The sequence below is a fragment of the Hipposideros armiger genome, unplaced genomic scaffold (assembly GCF_001890085.2).
Source record: "Hipposideros armiger isolate ML-2016 unplaced genomic scaffold, ASM189008v1 scaffold_152, whole genome shotgun sequence".
Lineage (NCBI taxonomy): Eukaryota > Metazoa > Chordata > Mammalia > Chiroptera > Hipposideridae > Hipposideros > Hipposideros armiger.
In genome coordinates this window covers 1,176,224-1,203,971 of record NW_017731502.1, presented here as the reverse complement: position 1 = coordinate 1,203,971, position 27,748 = coordinate 1,176,224, and the positions used below count along the sequence as shown (strand labels likewise).

General features: G+C 52.0%; 1 protein-coding gene across 12 annotated transcripts in view; it reads right to left on the bottom strand.

The window, feature by feature from the left end:
• Nucleotides 1–27,748, bottom strand: part of ATP2B2 (ATPase plasma membrane Ca2+ transporting 2) — a 300,569-nt gene that overhangs the window by 111,893 nt on the left and 160,928 nt on the right. For all 12 annotated transcript variants that reach the window (XM_019651083.1, XM_019651090.1, XM_019651084.1 and 9 more), the window contains one exon: nt 10,918–11,434. In XM_019651083.1, the coding sequence (XP_019506628.1) occupies nt 10,918–11,116 (199 nt within the window). In that variant the 5' untranslated portion in view covers nt 11,117–11,434. The remainder of the gene's footprint in view (nt 1–10,917; nt 11,435–27,748) is intronic.

Here is a 27,748-nt window from a genome sequence, read left to right as displayed (position 1 = left end):
AATGACAGGACCCAGCACAAACGTCCCATCTCACCCCCACCTTGCTCCTCTCCTTGTCGGCCCATCTGCACAAGCAGCTAGTTGTGTCTTGAAAACTGAGTCTGCATTGCCACCTCTCCCTCTCTCTTGATCACGTGTCACGGGCTGAGTCCTGCTGCTGGAAGCTCCCTCCTCTCCATCATCACCTCCCTGGCCAGGTCCAGCCCATCTTTTGGATGACTGTCCTTCCCTCCCCGCTGTCTTTATCTCCCCATTCCAAACCACTCACGGCCTCCAGACCAACTGTCTTAGTCACCCTGCTCCTCTGTGTAAGAACCTTCAGGGATCCCTCCTCCTTCTTTAGTTAATCCCAGACGTTTTGGCTTAACACTAAGAGTCCTAGTATGGACTGTGGAGTTGCCCGTCTGGGTCTGAATCCCAGCTCCTCCATTCATTAGCTGTGTGACTATGGGCACGTGATGTTACTTCTCTGTGCCTCATTTTATTTATTTGTAAAAATGAGGATAACCAGCGATTACCTCATAAGGCTGTTGGGAGGGCTAAAGAAGGTAAGATGTATGTGAAGCTCTTAGAATAGTGTCTGGAACATCTATAGAGCTCTGTTACTCTTAATTATCATCACTACTTCTGGTCGTTCCCTCCAGCCAAAAAGAAGATCGGCTCTTTTACGCTCCCGTCTTCTTTGCCTCTGTGCCTTTGCCCATACTTTCTTTCCCCTTTACCTGGAGTGCTCTTCCCCTGCAAACCCTGCCTATCTCTCAACATCTTGCTCAGTACGGCCTCCTTCATGCAGCCCTCCCAGGTCCTCCAGCTAGAAGGGCTTGCTTCCAACCACTCAACTCCACGACAGCTTGTCCAAAGTTATCCCACAGAAAGAGCAGGGTCTTCTCTGTTCAGCAATGGTCCCTGGGAGCATTTGCTGGGACCATGGAAATTTCCAGGGGGCCTCCCTTAGGGGTGGAGGCTGATGCTGGCAGGTGGGTGCAAGGGAACTACTTGCAGAGGCGCTAATTTCCATTGACTATAAATAACCCTGGGTCTGAAACCACAGCAGGGGCCTGGATTACGCCAGAAGGGGTAAGATAATCGTTGTGTGACGAGGGGGGCCTACATAAATAACTTACTTGCCCTGCCTGGGCCTCTCGTGTGACCAGCGGGCCTGGAGCAAGAGGCTGCTTCAGCCTTCTCGGCCTTTGTGGGATCCAGGCTGGGTGGGCAGCTGAGGTTGCCTAATGTTAGACACGGTCTAGTCTGTACTACTGAGCAACATCTCTCACCCCTCAGCCCACTTGACAGATGAGGAAACTGAGACTCGGGCGTAAAGTAATCAGAGACTGGTGTCCAGGGTCCTGGGCTTCTGGGAGCCAGGCATCTATGGCCAGGGAACACCCACAGATCTTTGGAAGCCAGTGTGAATAGGGCTCCAAAGCTGCTTGGGAGGAAAGGTTTTCTGAGTCGGGGTTTGGGGTGAGGGGCCAAGGGTACTGCCCCTGCCTGGGCTACGACGGGGCCTAAGCCATACCCCAAAGATTTGAAGTCACAGTGTTTCAAGGGAAGAGGGATCTGGGGTCCGGCAGTTGAGCCAGCCACTCTTTGGTCAGTCTGATGTCTGCACTGCTGGGTGGCACTGAGACAGTGAGTCTCACAATTCTAGAATGTCTGATCCTGGAGGAGCCTCAGAGACTACCAGACCCACATTTGTTATTGGTGGAGGCTTGGAGAGGGGTTTAGTCAATAAGGGCCAAAGTCAGGCCAGTCTCCACTTGAGTCTTCCCAGCCCAGCGTGTCTTCTAATACGGGTGGGTGGGTCGAGCACGTGAACCAGACCATGACGAGGGTACGGTGGCTGTAAGATGAACCCTCTGAGGCCAGGTACTCTGTGTGTGTATTTTCTCACTTAATCCATAGACCAGTATGGACCCTGGGAGCTGTATATCACCCGATCCATTTTACAGATGTAAAAACTGAGGCCTGAGACCTTAAATAACCTGGGCCGCAACTCAGGCTTTTAGACATTCTAGTTTAGCACCTTTTTCCTATGTCAGTGGTTTTCAAATTTTTTTTTCTTAAAAAAAAATTTTTTTTTCCTTAAATTACCAGATTCTTTACCATGCAAACAGACAAACAAAAAGAGGTGCTCTGGGACATGGTGGGGCAGGAAGGCCAGAGCCCCATCCGCTCAGCATCTCCCTATGGAGCCCCAGGGGCCCCAGTACGAGAAGCAGCTCCCCAAACCTCCAGTTTCCCTGAACTGAGTCCATTAGGCCCCTGGAGAGAAACTCTGCTCAGGGCCTCACCCTCATGGAGCTCACAGCCCATTTCACATTCACGCGGACATCCTTGGCTCCGGGCCGGTGAGTTCCTCACGGCTCCCGTGCACATCCTGGCTCTCACCTCAGGGCCTTTGGTCAGGGCGCTTCCCTCACTAAGGAGGTGCTCTCCTCCCTATCTCTCCGGCTCCTCCTTGTCCTTGGAGACCTAGCTCTGGGGAAGCCGCTCCTGATTTTGTCTCCCATCAGGCAGGGACTGGCCCCTCCTTTGACCTTCAACACACTGACTCTTGCTGTAGAATTATTTTGTCAGCAAGAGGCAGTAAATTAAGGAGGTCATGTGTGCATGTTTGGGAGCCAGCCTGGCTAGGCCCCATCCTGGCTAGGCCCCTTTTTAGTGGCGGTGTCCCGAGCCTCAATTTCTTCGTCTGTAAGCTGGGGATATGGACAGTTCCTGTTTCACAGGGGTTTGTGAAGATTCAATGATGAGCCTCTGGTGTCACTGCTGTAACTGGTATCACAGCTAGTGACCAGTATCACAAGTAGATTGGGAGAGCCTTTAAGACAGGGGCGGCCTACAACCCAGCTCTGCACCCCCCTTTCCTGGGAATCTTTAGGGAGCTCTGGAAGGGAAGGGGGTCCGGAAGGGGCTCCTTTCTCCTCCCCTCTGGCTGGACTAAGGTCCTGGCGCTACCCCTGGCTTCTGTCTTTCCTACTGGGTCCTGCCTTTCTCTGCCCCTGAGCCCCTGGAGATGTCTTCTGTCTTCTGTCTGACCCCTAACCCCACTCCTTGGACCCAGAGGGAATGTCCTGGAAGGCTGTCCCTGTCCTGGCCTCCCCACCTGTCCCATGTAGAGCCATATCGCGCAAACGCCACTCCGAAGGAGCATACGGAACGTCTCCTCTCGGAAGAGCAATGTGGCCCAAGCCTGTACATAGCAGGTGCACAACACGCATCTGCTAAACAAGTGAATGTGTGTCAGCTTACACCTTCACTCAGCACGACAGAAGCACGGGAAACAATGGGACATTCACTGAACACGTGTGTCCTTTGGTTTTGGGAGGTGGGTATTATTATCGTGCCATTTACAGATGGGGAGACAGGCTCAGAGGGATGGAGTGACTTGCTCAAGACTCTCAGTGGTGGAACTGAGACTTCAGATCAATGCTCTTCTCATTCCTTTTCTTTTCTGAGAACACAGTAGGCACTTAGCGTTTAGTGCATATTCATTCTGCAAAGCAAAGATGCCTTCATGGAGATAGCATCCTCTCAAGCCTTCATTTCCTGCTCAGGGGCTGCTGTGAGGACCACATGAGACAATTCATTGGAAGGGCCTGGCTTCCCAATTTTTACATTACAGCTGCTGGGTGGCTTTGGGACTCAGGCATTATGCGTGGTGGGTCTGTCTAGTGACAGACCCACCTGTAAGTGCTCCCTCCACTGCTCATGTCCTCCGCTCCCCCTCTGGGTGCCTGACTGTGCAAAGCACCTACCAGGCCAAGCAGCATCATTCGTGGGACATGAAGTCCCTGTAGTCCTGCTGGCATCCACTCAGAAGCCCTTGGTCAGTGGCAGGTCAGGCCCTTTCTCTCACTGCTCTGCACTCTCCTGGCCACCCCCAGGTCAGCAGAACCGTTTGCCTAGCACACACTTGCCTGCCCCAGCCTGAGAAAGTGGATAGCACATATCAATCAACATGTGGGTTTATTTTATTGATGATTCAGAAAGATGTGTGGGTGGTATTCTGGAAAGCACCCACACATGATTCATCAGACTTTCACAGAAAGCTGTGTTTTTAAAGGAATTTTTTCCCCCTTGGGGTGGGGGATAGACATGTAGAAGCATTGCAAATCAAACATGGTACTGACATTGTTTTAAAAAACCATAGATTCACATGTGTTGTTCAAGCCCATTGATCTGCCCAGGTAAGCTGCCTTTCTTATCTCCACTAATTTAAACCCAACTTGTCTCTTAAAGTCACACAGAGAGTTGCTGGTATAGAATAATAAAACAGCTGACACTGATATAGCACCTGCTTTGTGCCAGGCGTTAAGCACTTTACATATCTTACTGCAATCCTCACAGGAACCCTGTGAAAGAACACTGCTATTATCCCATGTCACAGATAGGAAACTGAGGCATCGAGAGGTTAGAGAACTGGCCCAATGTTCCACAGCTGGGTAAGAAGTGGGGCCAGAATTTGACCGTGACATGAGCTGGCCACTTCAGTGCTGGAACATGAGTTACAGACCTACTTTGCCTGGACAGACCCGGCTTATACTTATTACCCTTGTGCAGTTATTTACAGTGCTGTGGTTTGGCTATGATCACTCCGTATTTGGTGCTCCCAAATCCTGCCTTCACTCCTCAGCTGCCTTCTCAGTACTATTCTTTTTCCCCATCAGGCCAAGCACTCCTCAAGGGAATGGAACATGCCTGCGCTTTCTCTGCACCCTCCTCAGCACACAGTAGGTGGCCTTGCACACAGTAGGCAAACAAGCATGTGTGATTTGTGCCTCCATTTCCCTCCCTTCCCCCAGTCTTCACGTGGTCCGGGTGGACTGATGGCCCCCCTCTTCTGTGAGCATGTGACTCAGGTCTGACCCATCAGCCTAGTCTATCCTTTGGCCACAGTGATTGGTTCAAGAGTGGCCATGCAACTCCCAGTGGCCCAGTGAGGGTCTGTTCTGGTACTTAAGGGGGGAATCTGAGAAAGAGGTGTTTTTGGCACAGTGGTGGCCAGGATGGGAGGGTATTAGCCTGAAGCTGCTGGGACCCTCATTGGGTGAGGGCCTGCCTGAGAATGAAGCCAATACAGAGGACAGTGGAGGTGGAAGATGGTAGGAAAAGGATGGACAAAGCCCCCTGCAGCGGTGGAGGCCCTGGATCCAGCCATGCCTGAGTGCAGACACTCCCTGGACGTTTCAGGCGCACAGGCCAGAAAAACCCAGTTTTTGCATAAGCCAGTTTGAGATGAGTTTCTATCAATCCTAATAGATAGAAATACTCAGTAAATACTGGCAGATGATGATTCTTTTGCAGAAAACTTTCAAAGCACTTTCAACTCACTTTCTCTAAATGGCAGAGAATGAAGTTGTACAATCTCCATTTTACAGACTAGAAAAGTGAGGTCGTGCGAATCTAAGTTTCTTGCCCTAGTGACAGTCGAGGCTGGAACACCTCCCCACACTCCATGCTTCTCCTCCTCCACCCCTGGGTGTATTTGAGAAGGTGGCTAGTTTCCTCAGCCTCTTAAATACTTTGATAAGTTTTCTCCTCCAGGCATTAGAATGGAATGTGGTCACTTCACATGCAGACCCCAGGGGGCGATGCTCTCACTGGTCTCTGGCCAGGCAGTGACCTCCCCCGCATGGGCCCTGTGTCTGGGAGGCCCCAGCTTTACCCTGTCTGGGACATGGCTGAAGCTGTGGCTGCCTTGGTTTCCCTGTCGACCCATCAGGGCCCCAGTGATCCCTGGGGAAACGGACAATGACATCACAGTGATAAAAAGGGGACCCTTTGCCGCTGCCCCCACGCTCTTCTCTGTGCCATGCTGGTGGCAGCTCTGTGGATGGTGTGGGCCCTGCTGGATCCAAGGGGAGCTCTCGGCTAACACTGATGCTGCTAACACTGATGCAACACGAGGCGCTGCTCCCCATTGTCTGCCCTCTTGTCCGCTCAGCCCCTCTCTCTCCTCCACTCGGGCAAGCTGTAGGATTCATACAGAATTAACGGGAGGTTCCGGTCCACAACACTCTGAAGTACCCAGCTCCCACCCACCTGCCGCTGCCCATCTTCGTGGTTCCCCTCTCTCCCCCACGGTGAAGCATGCAATGCAGGTAGTGCCCATGGGACCTATCGGAGCTGCCGCTCCTGACAGCCCGAGGAGTGTCAGGAAGCGAAGGGCAGGGGCCGTGTGTGCCGAGTGGCTCAGGGCAGTGCCACCCTATGCTTGGAGGACTGAAGCCAATTGTTCCATGGGTGACGCAGGGTGTCCTGTGTCCTGTCCCCAGGTTGCAGCCTTCTGTCCCACACAGGAAGGGGCACCAGGGCATCCCCACTTCTTTCTCCCTCCATTCCTTCTTTCTGTGAATATTTTAGGGCCCCCAGGCATTGTACTAGGTGCTGGGGACACAGTGGAGAAAGACAAACATCTCCGGCCTCCAGGACCTCACAGACTGCCCCAACACCTGCCATCCACCTTTCTAGATCCATCACGAAGCCACCCACTTTGAGAAGCCTCCTCTGATAGCACATTAACTCTTTGTTGAGCGCTGTCTTATTTAATTGCCTAATTCTTTCATGGAGAAGGGGCCCATGCACGTTGTTTTTTGAAAGAACTCTTTGGGTATCATAATAACAAGGATAACATCATTTTGTAAGTGTCTAGGGTCTGCCCTACACTTCATGAAGCCCTCCATGGGGATTCTCTGATTTAATACTCACCACATCCCATGAGGTAGGTAGCTTTCTTATCCCCATTTCACGGATAAGGCAACTGAGGCTCAGAGGGGTTACACTGAATTCTCCCAATAACCCTTAAAGAGTAAGCCAGCCAGGGTTTGGACCTGGGTCTCAGGGGCACTACCATCCTAGGCTGGAAGGGTGCGGAAGGGAAGGGAGGGAGCAGTGGAGGGCAGGCCGGAAGGGCATCACCAGAATGGAAAAGAACCAACAGGAGACGAGGAAAGGAATGGAGCTCAGATTGGGGGTAGAGGTCACTCCTGGCCTCACAGGGGCCAGGTTTACCCAACAGCTGTCACCAGAGTTGGGCTCTTGTGTGGAAAATCCAACACTGCCAGGCCTGAGCTGGCAGCGGGTGGTGCCCTGGGTGGGAATAGCTTTCTATGGCTTCAAACCCCCTCTATCACTTGCAGAGATCTTTTTGCCTAAAATTAGCTGGATGTGAATGGGAAAGCTAATTTATGTGTGGCCCGGAGCAGTTTCCTGTAGTGTGACAGGCCAGCTCCTTGCTCAGGTCAGCAGACTGTGTGAGTGTGAGTGTGAGTGTGTGTGTGTGTGTGTGTGGGGGTGGAGAGATGGGGGGAGGTAAAGGGGGATGCCAGGAATGGCCAACCTGAGTCCCTGTCTGGAGCTGGCACAGCCCCAGACCACATGGCATTAAGTTGTGGGCTGGGGCTGGAGGCCAAGCATGTTTTAAATCGGAAGAGGGCCAGACAGGTGAGGCCAATGCTGAACATGAGAGAATGTAAAGAAAAGTTCCCTGGTGACCCCACCCTACTCAGACCCTCATCAGACAGAGAGCATCTTTAGCGGGCTGTGCCCAGGGGCACACGCTTGGCTCAGGGCTGAGGGGACACCTGGGTGTGGTGTCTGTCAGAGCTGTGTTCAAAGTCTGCTCTGACGTGAACTGTGGTGGTGACCTCGAGCCTTCCTGCTCCCCATCTATAAAATGGGATCACAACACCTGCTTCCAGGCACGTGTCATAAGGATGCAGAACAGCCCAGGAGAAAGTGTTGCACCATGCACAGACATCTGGCCTGTGTTTCGGAAGAGTCAGAGTCCCCCCTTTGTGGAGAATGTGACTGCTTCTTCCAGAGTAGTGATAATCATCATGAAAACAACAGCAACAAGCACTGACATTTATTAAGCATTTAGATACTGGGTACTTGGACTGATCTAAGCAATGTTCACACCCATTTTACTGATGGGGAAACGGAGGTGTTTAGTCTTTGGGGCTGAATCCTAACACACAGAACTGCCTATATGCCTGGTGCTGTTCTAAGCTACTTCATTTGTCCCTACCACAACCCTATCATCCCTATTTTACAGATGAGGAAACTGAGGCATAGAGAAATTGAGTAACTTGCCCAGAGTCCCACAGATGGTAAGTGGCAGGGCTGGAATTTGAATCAGGTTGCCCAAGTCTGGGGTCTGTGGCATTATGCCCTTCTGCCCCTTCCCAAACCGCTTCCAGCTCCCCCTGCACTGTCCTGGGAGATCTTAGGGAACACTCCAGCAGGGGCTCTGGTTAACCCTATTACAGGCCTTCCTCCTTCTCAGGGATCTTTCTCATCAGAGATCTCATTTGCTCCTTACAAAAAATTAGGAAACCAAGGCCTAGACAGGTCAGACCATAGGCCCAAAGGCACACACACGGTTGGCAGGTGGCAGAGCGCTAGTCAGAACTGGCACTATTCTTTCCATTTTATAGATGAGAAAACTGAGTCCCCTTTATTTTTCCAACTTCTAGCAGCACACCATTATTCTATGGGATCCTAAGAAATGTTGCTCCATGCCATGCTGCATGGTTTCCCTTCTGTTTCCTCCACAGCCAAATTCAAACACCTCCTCCTCCAGGAAGCCTTCTCTGACCTTCACTGCTCGCCCACCTCACCTCTCCTCTGGGTTCTGGGGCTCTTGCTGTACTTGGTCTAGATTATCTGCTGTTTTGTTTGCTCAGACTTCTGGGCTGCTGCTCCCTGTAGGCTGGGGATGCCGAGGCCATATCTCGGGGTCTTCGGGGCAGTTATCTACCCTTCTTTGTGTCAGGCACCCGCCTGGATGCTGGATGTACAGAGTGGAGCAGGACAGGATTCATGCCCTCAGATATGCTCATATCTCCTCCAGTGGGCGACACAATGAGTTACCCAGTAATAGCCCTGCACAGTGCTAGAGCTCAGTCATGGGTTGCTCAGTTTCTCAGGGTCTGAGAGCCTATCAGGTGGGAGGGGAGAGTGGGTTTCTTATCCTGAGGTCCACGGCCTGGCTTCGAGGGGCTCTGCAAACACACTGATAGTGCAGTCACATCTGTTGCCTGCAGGTGATGTTTTCCTGGGGAGAAGGGCCCCAGCTTCCATTAGGTTCCCCATACGGCCTGTGGCCCAGAGACACTTATGAATTCCCGACTCAAGAAAATCTCCTGGTGCCATTCACAAGAAAAAGACCCCTGGGGCAACCTGGCCTCAGGTGTGGCATCCTGATGGCAGAGGTGACCATGGGCCATTCTGCCATGGATTGGTGTTCCTACGAGACTGGGGCCCAAGAGCCCCCCCGGCAGAGACGGCTCCCTTCTCAGGACCACATGTGGCCATTCTCAAGCCCTGAGCTAGAATTACACAATGAAAGAAGGATATTTTCTCTATTCCCACCCTCCCTGACAAAACCCAACCAAACAATGCCAAGAAAGAAAAGGTGTTTCTAAACTTCAGCCAGGGCTCGGCAATGGTAGCCAATCTGGGAAGAAGGACCGGGCTTAGCTCTTCCCACCTGAACTAAGAGGGGAGGGCCCTGGATGCAGAGAGACACAGATGCAGTGGGGTGCAGGCACAGACAGCCACTAGGTATACCGGCAGCCCCAGGTGAGCAGCTAGGCCCAAAGAAAGCAGCCTCATTAAAAATTCATTCAGGGCTAGTGCCCAGCCATGTCCAGGGCATGGGGAGTTAGGAGATGGGGTGAGAGGGACCTCCGGCCTCAGATTTGTCCTCTGTCACATGGGATAAGGATTCAGGTGCTGCCTGCCTCCCAGGTTGTGGTCTATACCTGGGAGAGGAACTGTCGTTCACTCTCCTTAGAATAATATGTCTGTCACTTATTGAGTGCTTGCTGTATGCTCAGGCCTCCACTAGGCATTGTGAGACGGGCATTGGCTTCAATTTCCAGAGGAAGAAACTGAGGCTTGCTGCAGCCTCTTTACACAAAGTTACAAGATTGGGGAGTGCTGGGGCAGGGCCTCATACCCATGTTTTTGGGGTTCATGTAGGGAGCTCTTCTCCCTTATGGTGATGGGAAGGTAACTGTGGGGTTGGGGATCCAAACTGAGCTCTGGTGCCCCAGCTGGGCTGGTATCTCTACTCTGTGCTTCATGACAGATGACTAAGCTTTGGTCCCCTTCAGAGGAGCCCCCAGGAGGCTAAAACCCTCTCTCTGGAGATCCCAGGCCTGCTTATTTTGGTGGTTGTAAGAAAGTCCTACACTCAAAGGCAAGACTCACACGGGCATCTGTTACCCTATATTCCTGCTTGCTCTGTCTGCCCAGCAACTCCATGGCCTGCCGCTGCCTCAGACCTAGCAGTGCCCACTCAAGAGCCTGGGTTTGTGGCAATGGGACTCGACCGGGGTTGGGGAGCTGGAATTGGTTGCGTGGTGGTAATGCTGTGGGTCCATGCTCGAGTCCAGACTAGGGGAGCCGGGGAAGGGAAGCCAGGGGCTGGGTGGCTGGACCCCCGATTCCAAGCCCTGGAGAGGGGGTGAGGGGAGCAGGAGTCCTGCCTGAGCCTGGATGCACGCGAGCAAGGCCTGGGTCCTCCTCTGGTCCCTCAGGCCTCCCTCCTGGTCCAGGTGGGGAGACGGGGAGCCTCCCATTTCCAGGACGACGAGCCCACTCCCTCGGGGGTTGTGGCTGATTTTGGCATCTGGTTTCTATAACACAGCTTTGACCCAGCTCTGTTCCTGTGGTTCTCTCTGCAGGTGCCTTGGGCCAGACCCCAACCCACGATGGAGAGAAAATGGAAGAAGCCTCATCCCCTGACCCTCAGCTAGAATATACTAGAATGGCCACACTGGCATTTCAGCGCATGTCTGAGATATTCCTGTGGTTAAATGTTAAGAATGCCACCCTTGGAGCCAACTCAGATGGCGGTTGCCAGGGCTGCAGGCCCGGGTTCGAGTCTCCTACACCTACCTTCGATAGGTGAGGTTTTGAGGCGCCGGCAGATGGCTTCAGTGTCCCCGTAAGTCTCCTTGATCTTGACCACGGCCTCGGTGCCCCGCAGCTCCATGAGGGAGCGAAGCTCCTCCATCGTGCACCCAAACTCGCCCCCATGGCTCGACTCATTTCTTTGGTTTTTGGAGTAAAAGTCGCTGTTGGTCATATCACCCATGTTTGCCACAGTCTTTGCTCGGGGTGTGCCCGAGGGTCAGTGCTGAACAAGAGGCTGGTGGGTGATGGCTCTGTGTGGTTGTCCTCAGCACAACCTCACTGGACGGCTGTGGCTCCTGGTGGCCAACTCCGGGTCCCGGCGGGAGGGGTGGCCCAGGTGGGCTGATGACAGCGGCGGTGAACTCCAAAGGGTATCCCTGGGAACAGGGAGAGGCCCAGGGGCGGGAGGGTCTCAGGGCTGTAGGCCCAGCAGTCTCCATTCAGCGGGGCCCATGCTGCTCCCTGTAGCTGGCATCTACATGGTCAGGGGCGGTGGCTCCTGTGGGGGCAAGCACAGAGTGGTGACAAGGGTCAGGCACTGGAGGCCTCATGGGACAGGTGCTCATGAAGGCCCAGTGTACGTGTGCATGCATGCTTACCCAAGTAACACCCACACACCCTAACATGGGTGCTTTGTACAACACCCATAACACACCAGCATACACTGTAAATCCAAATATACTGGCACTTGCCTGGACACCCCACGATAAACCACCCCCAAGTCACAGCTTGACTCACCTTCCCAGCACAACCCATCCCCCTAATTGTCCACTGTGCCATGTAACATGCTGACTTAACAACACACACCCTGGTGCACACACATCCTCACACACACACACCGTTCAGGGTGCCCTGCAACACCCAAACTACCTATTTTTAGGACCTACTTACTGCCATATACATATAACAATACACAAGCCCCACTGCACACACACCCTGGTGGACATCCACCTCCCCACCACACACAGTGTCACATGCATCATACATCTAACATCTCCATCTCCTTCCCTCAAAAATACCCTCTGTGCATACACAGATCCCTATTTCTCTCACTGTTCTCAACGTGTTCACACACATCCCATGCCCACACAATTTAGGGCATGCACCCCTGCCCCAAGTATAGACGCCCCCCTGTCCATGCCAGCTACACCTTCTACTATGCCCTGTTCTCTCCATTTGGGTCTCACAGGCATGGGGATGGGAGACAGCCACCCACCTCCACCCGCAGCACCCAAGCACATTAATCAAGGCCCTCGGCTGGACCAGAGGAGCCAGCTGATGCATATTCACCAGGACATTACTGAGCCCACAGCTTGGTCCCCAGCATGAGCTGGGGTCCATGGAGCCCTCACCTGGGGGCCCCCACAGTCCAGCACCACGGACAGCAGCCTCTGTGTCCCTCTGGGAGCCCAGGAGGAGGGAGCGCTGGCTTCTCTCTGCCCGCCTGGCCACCCTTGCAGGAGTGCGGCATCTGCAGGGCTGCCAGGAGAGAATCCAATCTGCCCGGACACCCAACACCAGTGGCCAAGGCCCCGGCAAGCGTTGGGTGACAAAGGGCCCCTGCTGAGCTCTGCTGGGCCTGGCACGGGGACGGCTCCGCCCAGCAGTCTCAGACAGCTGGCCATCCTAGGTCCAGGACAGTGAGGGGGAAGTGGGGGGGAGGAAGATGGGACTGAGTCCCCGCCCCATGCCCAATTTCTTCCTCTATTCCCCTCTCCCCTGCCCCGTCTCTCTCCTTCACAATCCTTTCCTCTTGCACAGAATTTTAGGGCTGGTGGCATTTTAGTGTTAATCTCATTTTCCCTGTGCAGAACCTGAAGCTTGGAGAGGGAAAGGGATTTGTCCAGAGCCACCAAGAGCAGGAGCAAAGCAAAGGGGCCCAGAGGTGGCTGGTTTCCGGACTTCCAGCCCAGGGCTCTTCCCCTCCCCCTAGGGGGCACTCTTTCCTTTCTCTCTGAAGAGCAGAGGCTGATGGGTGGACTCTTCAATGAAGAGCACAGAATCTGGAACCAGTAATCTGGGTTCCAATCTGAGCTCTCCCAAATCCTGGCTGTGGAACCCTGGGCAAGTCCCTTTACTGTACCAAGGCACAGCTTCCTCATCTGTAAGACAATAGTCAGTCTCCGCTGTCCCCTTGCTACCCCTTAATTTGCTGCGAGCTAATTATAAACCATGTTCAAATCTGGTGTGTTTACACCTGGGACATGGCGCTTCCCAGCCATGGGTCAGGGGGGTGCTGGAGCTGCAGGAGGGACCTGTCATGCCTCCCAGGAGGGCGCTTTTACCCAAGGCTGCAGCAGAAAGTCTTAGTTTTACACTGGGACCAACAGGTGAGGCAGGGACCAAGGACGCCTGCATGTAGAGATACTGTGGAGGTTAACAGGGGCTCTAAAAGCCACAGTTTCTGGTCAAATTCTGGCTCCTTCACCTCTCAGCAGAATGGGGGAGCAAATTCACTTTAGTTTTACTATCTGAGAAAAGGGAGGGAGGATAATAGTATCTATTGCATAGGTGCTATGAGGCTTAAAGTAGTTATTTCATGCAAAATACTTAGAACTGAGCCCAGTAATTACTGAGTAAACACTCAGTAGTGATTGTGATTATTACCAATTCATACAACTGCTTTCTGAGATAGTCTTATTATCCCCGCAAATCATATGAGGAAACTGAGACCCAGAGAGGTGCTGTAACCTGCCCAGTGTCACACAGCTAGCAAGCGGTGGAGCTGGGATTTGAACCCAGGCACTCTGGATCCAGAGACACTCTCTTAATCAGCATGCTTTGCTGCCTCCCCTGGTGAGTCTCCCTTCTGGGGTTCTTGGGATGCTTAAATGAAATGCTGTATGTGAACGAAAGTGCTTTGCAAGCCACAAGGGACTTTCTAAACCTGAGGCGTTATTTTCTATCTCTCCACCTGCTACCTGTGGCGTGGCTTACAGTCACTGATAATTACATCTCTGACAGCAGCTATGAGAATCGTTAGCAGTAATTATATTTGTGATGACAACAGCAGGCATGAGTTAATGGTCTACTGGTGATTTTAATGACTACTGTGTTAACATGAACAATGATCTTCAACCATCTACCCGTCCGTCCATCCATCCATCCATCCATCCATCCATCCATCCATCCATCCATCCATCCATCCATTCAATAATTGTGTTTGGGGCATCTACTCCATTCCAGGTACTTCACACTTCATTGCTTGGGGCTGCTTAGCTGTCTCTTTTCCCCAGGAGCCTGAGAACTCTCAGTGGGCAACAGTCATGTCACTTTCATACCTAGTATGGAGCCTGGCACCCAGAAGACACTCAATAAATACTTGATGAATGAGTGAATATCTGGATTAGCCTTTGGGCCATCCATCCATGGGAGGTCCCTGGACCTCAGTTTCCTTGTCTGCAACATAGGCTAGTGATTCCTACCCTGCCTATCTTACAGGTTTGCTGGGGGTCATGAACGATATCACAATCAGTAGTCATACTTTTTTTCTTTGAGATGCATCCCCTGCCCACTACTCCTCATCACAATGAGGCATGGGTGTGAGGCTGATGCAGGCAGCTGTCCCCTCAGCCACAGCCCATCAGACTCTGCCATCCTTGCTGACTCGTCCAAGGATGACCACCTTGCTGCCTACTACTATATGGCTGAGGCATTTAATGAGCAGTGTGACCTTGGAGAAGTCATTGAACCTCACTGGGTGGGCCTCATTTGCAAAGTGGAGCTGACCCACCTGTCTTACAGAATGCTGTGAGGGCCCATTGAAACCCCTCAGTGCAGCTCCTGGCCTGGAGCTCACTGGCTTCTGTGCCTTCTCAGGTCCCCCTCCTACCCCATTATTAGCAAGTGTACCTCCATTATGGTTGTGATGATATTCACTTGCAGCCAGCTATCAACACTGCTGTGACTCCTGTCCTAAAAAATGGACACACAGGCTGCTATGGACTGAACATGTGCCCCCCCCACCCCCATTAATATGCTGAAGCCCTAATGCCCAATGTGATGGTATTTGGAGGTGTGGCCTTAGGTCATGAGGTGGAGCCCTCATGAATGGGATTGGTGTTCTTATGAAAAGAGACGGGCCATGTGAGGACACAGCAAGATGATGGCTGTCTGCAAGCCAGGAAGAGGGCCCCTCACCAGGAACCCAATCCATTGGCACCTTTATTTGGACTTACAGCCTCCAGAACAGTGAGAAATTAATTTCTGTTGTTTAAGCCGCCCAGTGTTCTGTTATAGCAGCCAAACAGACTGAGACATAGGCCTGGGCAGGGCGTACAGCAATCCTGGGGTCACACAACCGAAGCCAGGGCCCATTGGAAAGGCCCTCCTTGTTTTCCAAGCTCCTGAAATGTGACCTTGACCAAGCCCCTTTCCCCCCTGGGTCTCGGTTTCCCCACGTGGAAAGTGAAGGGGTTGAACTAGTGCTCTCTGGGATTCCTTCAGGCTCTGATGTGCCAGGACCTTCAGAATCTAAGAGAACATGCTGACAATATTGGATTTATGCATTTCAGTTTCATCTTATTAGCATTTAAATGATTCTGTATTGTTACATTTCAATGACTCAAGAATACGTTAGAGGTGCCTTGATAAAAAGTCTGCCAGGAGGGACACTGGTGGAGGAAGGAGCAATTTTTTTTTCTGGTGTTAATAAAGAAGGACTCTATCTTTTGAAGGAAGGATTAAAAACGAAAACAAAACCCCAAACCAACAGCTTTTTAAATCCTACTAAAGGATGGTAGCTGGGACAATGGCAAATGAATTATGTGCTAAAAATAACTTTTGAATGCTGAATCCTTCTGTTTTAAGATGTGCTGAATTTAAATGCCACCTTAATATGTATTTTTAAAGTTACCTCTTCTTTAAATCATTTCTGGCAGCCATGACAAGTGTAGGGGACACAGGACCCGTCTGGAGATCCTGGGTGACAGGCCTGGTGCTGCAATTGGATAGTTTTGTGACTTGGGCAAGGCTCTTAGCCCCTCCCTGTGCCTTGGTTTCCTCCTCTGCAACACAGCCAATTCACAGCCTACCGCAGAGGGTTTTGTGAGGACTAATTGAGATAGAGATTAGCCCAGTTCCTGGCATAGAGGAAGAACTTGTTAAATGGTGACTGCTCTTACCGTGATAACTCATTCACTGCTGCTATCCTCTGCCCAACCAGAATGTCCCTTACACTGCTGTGCTTAACGCAGAACTCAGACAGACTGATGAGGCCCCTGGCACTGCTCAGAAGGCTGGGGAGGGTCCTAGCTTGTTGGAACAGCATACAGAGCTAGTCTCCCCTCTGCTATGGTGCTAACTAGCTCTCTTGTGGTAGGACATTTTCTTTCATCTCCAGGATGCAAATTCTGGCCAATTCTGCAGGACTGCCTGTCCCAGCAATGGGAACCCTCCACCTCGCGCCAACCCAGGGAAACAGGTGAGCTTAGCCAGCAGCCAGAGACAAAGGGACAACTACGCCTCCCTCAGCCTCACCCAGAGAGTTATAGCCATTGCTTTAGATGTCCCTCTCCAGGGACCTATCTGTGTGGTCAAGTGTGTGAGGAGACAGCCTGATGGGTCTGGAGTGACTGTGAGTGTGAGTGAGGGTGTGCATGATGGTGTCAGTGTGCAGGGTCAGTGTGGGTGTGCAAGGTCAGTGGGAGTGAATTATGGTGGACGTTCAGCCTGGCCAATCCATAGTCTGGGGGCACACCTGGCTCAGAAGGAGTGTGAAAATGTTAGTGTTGGGTTGGGCTCGTAAGTGACTCTGTGTGTGTATGTGAGTGTGTGGTGTTCCTGCAGTGTGTCAGTAGATGTGTGCTTAGTGTGGGTGACCCCAAAGAACAAGGTTTTATGTGCAGTTTTACCGGACTATGTCAGCATGAGTGTGTAAGTGTGAGTGAGCCAGAGATGTCTGTGCTTACACCTGTCTCTGAGTGTACAGGCTCCGCAGTGTGTGTGAATCAAAACTGATGATGAAAATCTCAGCTCTGCATTCTCACAGTTGAGGAGTGAGAATGGGGAAATTGGAAGGAAATTGAAAATGAATACCTCAGAAGCAAATTTAGTGCTATTTTTAGAAAATTCCTATTCTGTTAACCAGAAAAGGAAAATCTGAAAAAAAGAAAAAAGTCTCTCAGAAACAGCCATGCATCAGCCTGAAGGCAAGATGGCAGAAGCAGGGTCAGGAGACCTAGGGCTTCTCATGTATCTTCTTACCCTCATGTCTGTCCTGATGGAGGGTAGGTCCAGCCCTTAGCATCCCACCAGGCTCAACACCTCCATTGCCCCCTGTTCTCCAGAGGAGCTGCCAATGGTAGAAAGAAAACCCCATTTCTGGTTTTCCAGGTATCTCACACACCTATTCATCTACCCACTTGTCTATCCATCCATCCATCCATCCATCCATCCATCCATTCATCCATCCATCCATCTATCCATCCACCCACCCATCCATCAGCTATCCATCCATCTGTCCGTCTGTCTCTCTATCCTTCCACCCATCCAGTAAAACAAAGGGGGTGCATCTCAGGCCCTCCCCCAGGTCCCGGGGTTTTGAGAAGATCAAGAAAGGTGCTCATACCCTGCTGTTTAAGGTCTGATCACTCTGCCATAAGGAGCCTTCTCTGAGAACCCCACAGTCAGGATCTGTAGGCTGAGTTGAATGATTCCTGCACAACTTTCCCTTCAGATTTTGGGAGGATGTCACCCAAACAGCACTTGCCTGGAAACCAGACCTGCTGGGCCCTGATCTTGGCTTGACCACTACTATTAACAGGACTTGTTTAGCACCTGCTTCCGTGGTCTATGTGGTATCACTGTCCTCACCCTATAGTCAAGGAAGCTGGGGCTCACAGAGGCTACAGATGTCCAAGGCCATATGGATAGGACTTGACACAGTTTATATGCTTGCTTGAGTCCAAAGCCTCCATATTTCTTCTGTGCCCCATTACCCTTTACCAACTTGCAGTGTGGCCTTGGACCAGAATTTTCTCCCCTGTGCCTCAGTTTCCTCTTCTGTAAACTGAGGATGGGGGTTGGACAGATACTCAGTCTCAAAGAGCCATTTTAGCGCCATCCTCGAGGATTCTCCCATCATCTGATACCTGCTTCTCAGGGCACACAGGCTTCCCTGGGCCTCCTTGTTGCTGCGTCATCTCTAGAGGAGCAGCCATCCCCACTGCGGGCCAAGTCCTGTCTGGCTGGAGGCCGAAGGAAGGAGAAATGGCCTAGAACCTGGGAGTCACGAGCTGATCAAAATTCACCTGCTGCCTTTGCATCCACTGCTCACCCCCCTTCGGGCCTCTGCACAGCAGCATCTGCTTTCCAAGATTTGTACTCTTTATATGCTCCTTGTTTAGAAATATTCCCTTAAAAAATCTTTGAGGATTTTCTGATGAAACTAAAACAGTAAAGTCACCAGTGATGGAGAAAAGAAAGCCTAGCGGAGGCAGAGAAGTGTTGGGGAGACTTCACTTTGCCTGCAGGAAAGGGGACATGCACTGAGAATGTTTGGGATGGACCAGCTGCTCTAGACATTGTTCTCTGGTTTCAGCCAAAGGCCTGGGCCACCTCCTCAGCTTCAACTACTGCCTGCCCAGCTCTCCCTACAGCATACTGACCTCCTTGAGGCCCCCTCTGCAGCCCTGGCAGCCCCCAGCCTCCAGGTCCTAAGTGGCTGTAGTGACGTTGTCCCATCCTGCCTTCATCTGCTTCCTTCTTTCCCATGGTTTACAAGCAGAGGACTGAAGGAAGGACAAAAAATAATAACAGCAGTGCTTAGATTATACCTACTACGTGCCAAGTGCTGTTTTATGCACTTTACATTTTTATCTCATTTAATCCTTCACAATAACCCCATGACACAGCAACTGCCGGCACCCTGTTTTACAGAGAAAAAAGAAAACGAAAGAGCAGTGACTGGTATAAGGTCCTTGGTAGGGGGTAAAAGAGCCAGATCTCAAACACACCCATAGAAACTCTCAAGGGACCCCCAGGCTCACTCACATTCCTCTCTCCCCTAGACCAGGCTCCTGCCCTTTCCTGTGCTTTCTATAGCGAAACACAGGGTTCTGCTGTGTCATCGCTCTGGCCACACAGAACAGGTCACTGGTTGGTTGGTAAGTCCTCAGGCTTCACCTCTGACCGTGGAGGGCTGGGGCCTGGGAGGTGTCTCTGGGGATGAGGTGCTGATGGATGAACGGAGGTGGGTGCTGGGGAGGGATTGGGTGGCTGAGGTCAGGAAACTCGATAACTGCAGGCCCCCCGACTCCCTGAAGGCTGACCAGCAGAGGCTGGGAGTGAGCGCTGTCCACGTGGTCCTGGTGCTGACTGACAGCGCCCTGGGGAGGACAAAGAAGCAGGCACTGGGAACTGGCTCCACTAGGAGCTGTCCCCAAGGCCACAGTGCTGACTGAGGATATGGGGTGGGCTTTAGGGACCATATTTCAAGGAGCTGTTTAAGTGCTGTGGTGATGACATAGAGCAAAGGGTTATAAGTGCCCTTAGGAGTTTTCTAGGATAGCAGTGCTGACCAACGAAGTGTGGGGTTGGGGAACCTGAGGTTCTGGGTGGGGGTTGACTGGGGAGGGCACAGGGCCTTTTCCATGAGCTCTGTCAATAGGCATGGGAAGCTGACCCCAGATATTTGGTGCTGACACTCAAAGCTGGGTTCTCAGGCAATGGGGTGTTTTAGTAAGCAGGCGTGAGCCAACAAAATGACACTACGCAAAAGGCTACTCAGGGCCACATAAGTGCATGCACAGAGGACCCACCTTGGCTCATCAGTGCCATCTGTCACCAATGCCAGAAATCCCATTTAGTGAATCATTCTTTTGCACTGTGCATGGTCCTTTCCCTCTGGTTCCTACTGGGACCATATTTAAGTGGTGGCATATCAGTCTGACTGAGTTCATTAAATTTTTTTCCTTCATGGGTTGGGGTAGGAATATTCATACATAGGCATGCCAGGGGGTGAGTCTAAGTTGGGAGATTACTTTTGAATAGCCAGTGAGTCCTTTCGGGTCCAGACCAGAGAAACGGGAAGCTAAGGTATGGGGGAAATCATTCTATGTGGGTTGAGAATGCAGGGGCCAGGGAACAGAACTATATGGAGAGGGGGGAAAAGCAGACGAGCAGGACTCATGGATTCAAAGGAGGAGGGGAATCAGAGTGCCGCAGGTGCTGGTGGTGGTGGTGGTGGTGGTGGTGGTGTGTGTGTGTGTGTGAGTGTGTGAGTGTGTGTGTGTGTGTGTGTGTGTGTGGTGTCTTTTAGACTCTATTTCCCACTATTGTGGTCAGTCCTCTGGGCTAGAGAAAAGATGCCCTGGTTTAATAACTGTGCACTCGCCGCCTTCCATGACTGAGCCTAGGTTATCTACTTCGGAGTCTCCCTGGTGGAAAGCCAGAGATCTCTGTCAGGCCACTGACTTGGCCTCAGGCCTGAAGGAGGTGAATCCAAAGGTCAGGAAGCCAGCGGAACAGCTGAGAGCAGGAGCTGCCTCCACAGGGCCAAGGTTTCCTGTGCTTCTCTCCTGATGAAAGCTCCTTTGGGGGGAGCTTGGGACCCCAAAGCAGGGCTGCTCAAAGTGCAGTTCCCAGAGAGCCACTCGTGCTGGCATCTCTTGGGGGGCAGTTCCTAGAGGGCCACCCGTGCTGGCATCACTTGGGGGCTGGTGGAAACTCAGGCCCTCAGTCCCAAGCTGGCAGAAATAAATCAAGTTCAGGTGGTGGGGCTGAGAATTTTAAATAAAGCAGAACCACTGCCCTATAGCATTGAGGCTCCCATTCCAGCTCCTATTTCTGCTCTCTTCCTCTTATAGCCAAGACCCCTCTCGTTCTGGGTTCTAGAATTCTAGAACCTTTGTTGCCCAGCTTATGGCTCAAAATACCTCTGGCTTCCTATCTCTGCCCATCCAAATGCCACTCCCTGCTAGGTCAGGCCTTTGGGTGGCTCCTGGGTTGGTGGTTCAGTCTTCGCACCAGCCAGCACCAGGGGTGTGTTCAGTCTTCATGCCCTTACCCACGGCTGATGACCCCCAACCCTGTCTTCTCACTCTCCTATGGCTTCTCTGACTACATCTCCCCAAGGGTTTTCATGGATTCTTTGTTTGGGCTCATGGTCCTGCCCTTGACACTTATAATGCCTCTTCTTTCCCTGGGCAATGCCACCCACTTGGCATCAACTTTCATCCTAACATGCATGGTTCCCAAACTACCCTTTCCACTCTGCCCTGTCTTCCCTCGACCAAGTCATCCCCCCTGAAGGTCTTCCAGGCTCTCAGACTCTCCCAAATGTCCTCATCCTTCTGTGACCCCTGTATCACTTATGGCATCTGAAGCACCCTCCCAGGTCCCCAGAGTTGGCCTATCGGGGTCACCCTTGACTCTGTTCCTTATCTGTTTATATCTAATCGGCTGCCCGCATCCAATGGGCTGGATAAGGGCCAGGCTCCCTTCTCTCTCTCTCCTCTCCGGGCTCCTGGCCCTAGTTCAGACTCCACATCTGTGGCCTCCCGACTGGGCCCTCAATCCTCCTTTCATTGTCCCTAGAGGTGATGCTGATGGTGACGTCATTCACTGAGTGGCTTCCAAGTGTCAGGAACTATGTTACACTCTGAACATATCTTATCCCACAATAAGCTCACGAGTGAACTAGGCTCAGAAACAGGATCATGCCCAGGGTCACACAGCTGAGTGGCCGAGCCAGGAGCAGAGCTGGGACGTGTCTGACTCTAAAACCACTGCACTGTGCTGCCTCTCAGATTGAGCATGCTACTCTCTGGATTAAGTAAAAACCATGCTGGCTCCCCACTGCCCTCCAAGATCCTGCCTAATTGGCTCAGAGTCAGCCTTCTTGGGTTCTGTTCTAAAGGAACTCCTGACACTTCTTGAACAACTAATGCATACTCCTGCCCCCCTCCCAACCCTTTGCACACACGGTTCCCTCTATCCAGGACTGTCCACACCTGCTTTCCTATTAATCAAAAACTTCCTCTCCAAGGCCCAGCATGCCAACTTCTCTAATTTCCCTGCTGTAAATTTCAACCCTCTTCCCACTGCCAGCCCATCACGCATGGCTCATTTCTCAAATTCATACCCTCCACCTCAGTCTTGGTGTGGGTCTTGCCAAATTCTCCCCAACTAGACTATGAACTCTCTGAGCACAAGGCCTCCCCAGCCTCCAGCACAGCACAGTACAGCACAGGCCTCCATCAATGCTGGTTCCACAACTGAGAAAGCAGCCTGACTATGGAAGGACACAGGACAACAAAGCGAATCTGCACCAAGATCCTACAAAGTAGCTGCTACTGGCATCCCATTCCACAGATGAGCAAACAGAGGCTCTGCCAGGTTAAGGAGGTTGCCCAGGGTCACATATCTGTTTGATTTGAACCCAGGCAGTCTGCCATCAGAGCCCCTGTTCAGAATCACCAGCCTAAGTCCCTTCTTTGATGACTCAGAAGCCCAATGTGGTGGTGGCTCAGGCAGGGGACACACTGAAGCATTTGGGGTCCAGCCCTTCTGGACCACACTGCTCAGGCCCATGTCTTCTACCCCACCCAGTGTCAGGTCCCACAGAGGATCCCTGTGGGCCAGCTGCCATTCTTTTCTCCTCCTGCCTCTTTCCCATTCTATACCCAAAGCTGGAGGTCAGGGATAAGGTCAGGGCAGGACACTCAGAATCTGCCAGGAGGCAGGCCCAGGTTCAGGCTCAGGGACCAGGCTGGGAGACGGGACGTCCCCCATGCCGAGCTCGTCCTCTGCCTGCATTGGCTGCCCTGGCCCCAGAGCCACACCACTGACAGCCCTGGACCCCAGATCGCAGGCTCCCATGCCCCGAGGGCGTATGGAATCTTTTTGGCTCCTTCATCCAGCAGGCCGGCAGGCTGATGAGTGACCAACACACCGCCTAGCTCTGCAGTCTTCCCCTGACTTGGCATGGCAGTCCTGGCCACTGCAGAGATGAACAGAATCCACTCGCCACCTTGAACAGATGGTGCCACTTCTAAAAATAACACTGCGCCACACTCCCCGGCGCAGCCGAGTCCTGGCGACAGAAGGGGGTGCGGGTGGGGGTGGGGGCCGCTAGCTGTGCTCACCAGCCATCTGTTCAGGGACAGACGTGAAGGCAGCCTCCTGAGGGATGCAGGCCCAGGGGACCCCAGCCTCACTGAAGATGTGCAGAGCCACAGCATGCTGCGGAGGCCTCCGAGCCCCAAAATGAAAGTGAGCAAGGCCACAGAGGCTGTGTACAGCCTGGCTCCCCTCTGTCCCTATCGTGTGGCCACCAAAGCAGCCCCACCTCCACATGTGGCATAGCCAGGATCCCTACCTGGACCACCCTCTCTTTGCCTGTCACGTTCCACCCCATGTCTGGGTCCCTATATCTACCATCCCCAGTGCCATCTCCTCTTGGGAGTTTGCTCCCACCCCAGAAACTTCTTCCCTCTATGGATTCTTAAACCACTTTTCATTTGACTCACAACTTAGTAGGGTCAGAACCCCTTTATTTGAGGCTTAGAGTCTGAGAGATGTGGGTTAGAACCCTTGCTCCATCATCACTGAGTGACCTTGGGGAAATCAAGGCAGCTCTCTGGCCTCAGTTGTCACATCTCTAAAATAGGGGCAATTGTCATTCCTACCTCACAGGGTTGTTGGAAAGATAGTATGAGTCTATGCAGGGCCACCAAAGGGGCACCAGTGTTTGCAAAGCTTGACGGAAAAGCCAGAAGAAGCCCTGATTTCCCAAGCTCACTCGAATTCAGTGGCCAGAAGGGACCTCAGAGGTGAAAATCCCTGTGATGCCCAAACCCGTTCACAACACTTGTGTAAGTCCTGCTTGTGCTCGCATGCCTCCCTTGACGGGGGATTCACGCCTTCCTTCCATGACAATCTGTGCCAATGTTGGTGGTTACAATGTTTTTTGGGTTGAGCTGAAATTTTCTTCTTATTTTTATTGTTTCATAGTTAATGGGTATTTTCCCGACTCATGCAGAATATCCCTGCTCCCTCTTTCCCAGTGGAAGTTCACGTCCACAAGTGCATAGATGTGTGTGTGTGCCAGGGTAGGGCAGAACATGTGCAGGGCTGTGCGACCAGGTGTGCATGTACAGGTGTGTGTCTGTGCATGTCTGGGCAGAGCAGGGCACACGTGTGGTTGCACGTGGGGTATGTGTATCCTGCCTGTCACAGATGCCTCATCAGTGTCTCTGGGGCTGGCTATAGGATAGCCTTGAACCTGTGAACCCCCAAATGTCATTTAATGGCATGACTTTAGTTCCCAAGGAACTCTGCCATTAGGTAGGGTTCATCCTGAATAAAGTGACAGTGATGACAAAATGGCATTTTATAAGAGTGCTCATAAAATCCTTTTCCGTTTCAAGTCCACCAAGAACCCGTTGATGATTTCTATTTTACAAGTAGGAAACTAAGGCTAGAGAGATCCAGGGGCCTGTGGCCGGTCTCGTAGAGAGTGACATCTTTAGGGAGTGACCTGGGGGCTCAAGGTCCTGCACAGAACATGCAACCCCAGAGCTGGTAACCCCTAACTATGGGTGGAAAGGCCTGCAGCAAGCCTGGCTAGGGGTCTGTCATTAGCTGTTCCTGTTCCACTGCCCTCCCTCGTTGGGCCTCAGTTTCTCCATCTGTAAAATGAGGGGGTTGGGCTAGATGGCTTCTAAAACACCTTCACATGCTTACTTGTGATAAGTCTTGGACACTGGATCAGGCCCGGCAAGGGAAACCCCCTGGCTCCTGGCACCCCCACCCCCACCCTAATGGGCATGTGTGTGCCCTCAGATCAGCCAGTTATCTTCTGGACACTGAGACATTTATGGGGGGAGATTTTCTTGTTTTAGTAATAAAAAATCAACTCAGAGCTGCCTTATGGACCTCCTTCCATGCCTTAGCACAAGCTGTTCCCTCCCTTCTACTTCTCTGCCTGGTGGACTCCTATTCACCCTGCAGGGCCCAGCCCAGAGGGCCCCTCCTTGGTGAACCCTATGTTGACCCCACTCTCTAGGCAGTCAACTGATCCCTCCTTGGGGCTTGACCATTCATGTCCTCGAGGGCAGGGGACTGTGCCCATCTATCTCTAGGTCCCCAGTGCACCTGACAGAAGCTTGCCAAGTGGCTTTAGGAACATGTAGCCTGACCTCAGAAACTAAGGGAGAATAAGATTACCTGGGTCATGGACTCATCCACTTCTTCAACAAACAGTGCATTTAAATACAAATGCAGAGAGCATGCAGTGAGCACCTACTGTGTACCCAGCACTGACCTGCAGGAATGATCAAAGGTGTGATTGAAGAAGAGGAAATGAGATAACACTTCTGGCAGGAAGGTGGCCACAGTAATAATGGTACTAGTATAGAAGTAACAGTAATAAAAATAATTGTAAGAGCAGCTAAGTTTTATTAGTATCAAATGCCGCTCTTTATACTCAGCTTTTCCCGGACATGATCTTGCTTATACCCACAACAGCCCCTGAGGTAGATACTCTTCTTCATTTTATAGATGAGGAAACTGAGTTTCAGAGGGTGGGTTGGCTGGTTAAGGTCACATTAGGGTCTGCATCTCAAGGCTGTGCTCTTGACCTTGGCACTCAACAGATTCCTGGGCCTAGAGCTGCTCCGTGTGTGTGTGCGTGCGTGTGTGTGCGTGTGTGTGGGGGTTAGGTGGGGTGGGGATACAGGTAGAGTGAAATGTGGTGTTTAGGGGAGAGAGAGAAAGCCAGAGCCATCCCACTCTTTCCCAAGGTAGGGGAACAGCACCCGGTATCCAAGTGGCTGGGGGCCGGGAGGAGGGCCCCAGGATATCGCTAGCTTTAGCATCTACTAGGGAACTCCCAGTGGGGTTCTTTTCCTTGCACTGCTGACAGGTGTGAGGCGGGGGCTTTGGCTGACCTGGCAGTCTGGGTGTGAGGGGCAGGAAGCAGATGGCAGCCCCTTCCTGTGTTTGGAAGAAGTCAAGGGTGAAATCCTGGAGCCGTCAGCCTGGCCGCATCACCTGCTGTTAGAAATGGTCCCCGGGCCAGAGGGCTGGCGGCCACCCAGTGTGGCTTTGCTGACGATGGTAGGCTCTGGGGAGGCATGGCCACCTCTTCTATGGAGAGCATTGCTTTCTTCTTATTAATAAGGACTGTTACCGGAAGGGATTCTTCCCAGTATGACCTCCTTTGTCTCACCTGTGACCACGGGACAGAGGGAGCAGGGTACCCATTTTAAAGGTGAGGGGACTGAGGTTCAAAGAGGACAAGAGGCTTGCTTGACACAGGTCACTCAGACACCGTGTTGGGACGAAGGTGCGGTAAGCAGGCGCCTAGGGTGCAAAATGTGAGGGGCTCATGCCTAGGTTCCTATAATGCCAGATCCCCTCCCCCAAGAGCTGCTGCCCTGCTGTTTAAGTCTACCCCAAGCACCTGTGGGCCTGCTTGTCCCACCCCCGACACCAAACACAGGTAGAGATGGAAATCTACAATGAGATTTCATACCCACTTTGGTAACTTCGTGGATGATGGAGCCTATACCCAGAATTGTAAAAGATGTTTAAAGCCAATGTCTGACAAATTAGTTCCCTAAGCAGCAATAGATTTCAGGGGAAATAGTTCATTTCCTCACCTCTACTCATTTGGCAATCTTGTGCTGTGGGCCTGTGGGATGCAATGTGGATAGAGAGCAACTGGACACAGCCGTGTTCTCGAAAAGCTTTGCATTATTCCCTCCTCCCTGTCTGGCATGGTGCCTACACAGTATAGCAATTTAATAGATAATCATGATAAGATAAGTTAATATTTATGGAGCATTTTTTATGCTCCAAGCACTTTATACATATCATCTCATTTGATCCACATCATAACTCTATGAGGCAGGTATTCGTATTATCCCCATTTTGCAGAAAAGAAAACTAAGGCAAAGAGAGGTTAAATAACTTGCCCAAGGTCACTCAGGCAGAACACAACAGTGGGAATAAATGCTCAGTAAGCTATTTGTTGAGTAAATAAATGAAAACGTGGGAGAGGTCATGCAGGGAGGCCAGGTAAACATAAGGGTGATATGCTTTGTTAAGTGTGGCCATGCAAAGTGTCCTGGGAGCTCCAGGAGGTGGCATCTGACCTGAGGACAGGGCTGCGAGAAGGTCAGGGAATTCTCCATGCTTTTGGGCAAACTTGGGCTGCAGGCTTTCAGGAAGATGGTGATGGTGACAGCCGCTGTATCAGTTAGCAGCGAGACAGGGCTCCGGTTTCTTTCTTTCTGAGCCGGACCACATGTCCTACCTATAAAAATATCCCAGGCCAAAGGCCCCTTTTACTCTGAGAAAGTGGGCTCTCAGACAGGTTGGACCTGGGCAGGTGTGAGAAGAGCAGGAGGCTCCTCTTGGGCTGGTCTGGGCAAGGGTCCCTGGCCTGAGCCCCTCTGCTGGGCCTTTGGCCTGCAGGGAGGGGGTTGCAGCTAGACACCCTGACACCCAAGCCTCCTGAGCTCACGCCTCGGTTGCCAGGCAACCATGCTGCAGCTCAGGTTTCGGGAGCCGAGGGCAGGGCCCAGTGAGGACGTCAGTATATAATATTAGATACGGTCCAGCCTAGTGGGGCTGCTCGAGATACACAAATCTCAGACCTGGGCAGGGCCTGAGTGGTCCTGTGGTCATTTCGGAGATGGGGAGGCTAAGATTTGGGAGGGAAAGGGACTTGTCTGAAGTGACCAGTGAGTTAGTGATGCAGGTAGGGTCATCTCTGCTAAGAAGGTTGGAATAGAAATAATAGTTCAGAAAGTGAAAAGTGTAGCTGCCATGTGCAGGGCACTATTACCAACGGCTTCTCCCACCG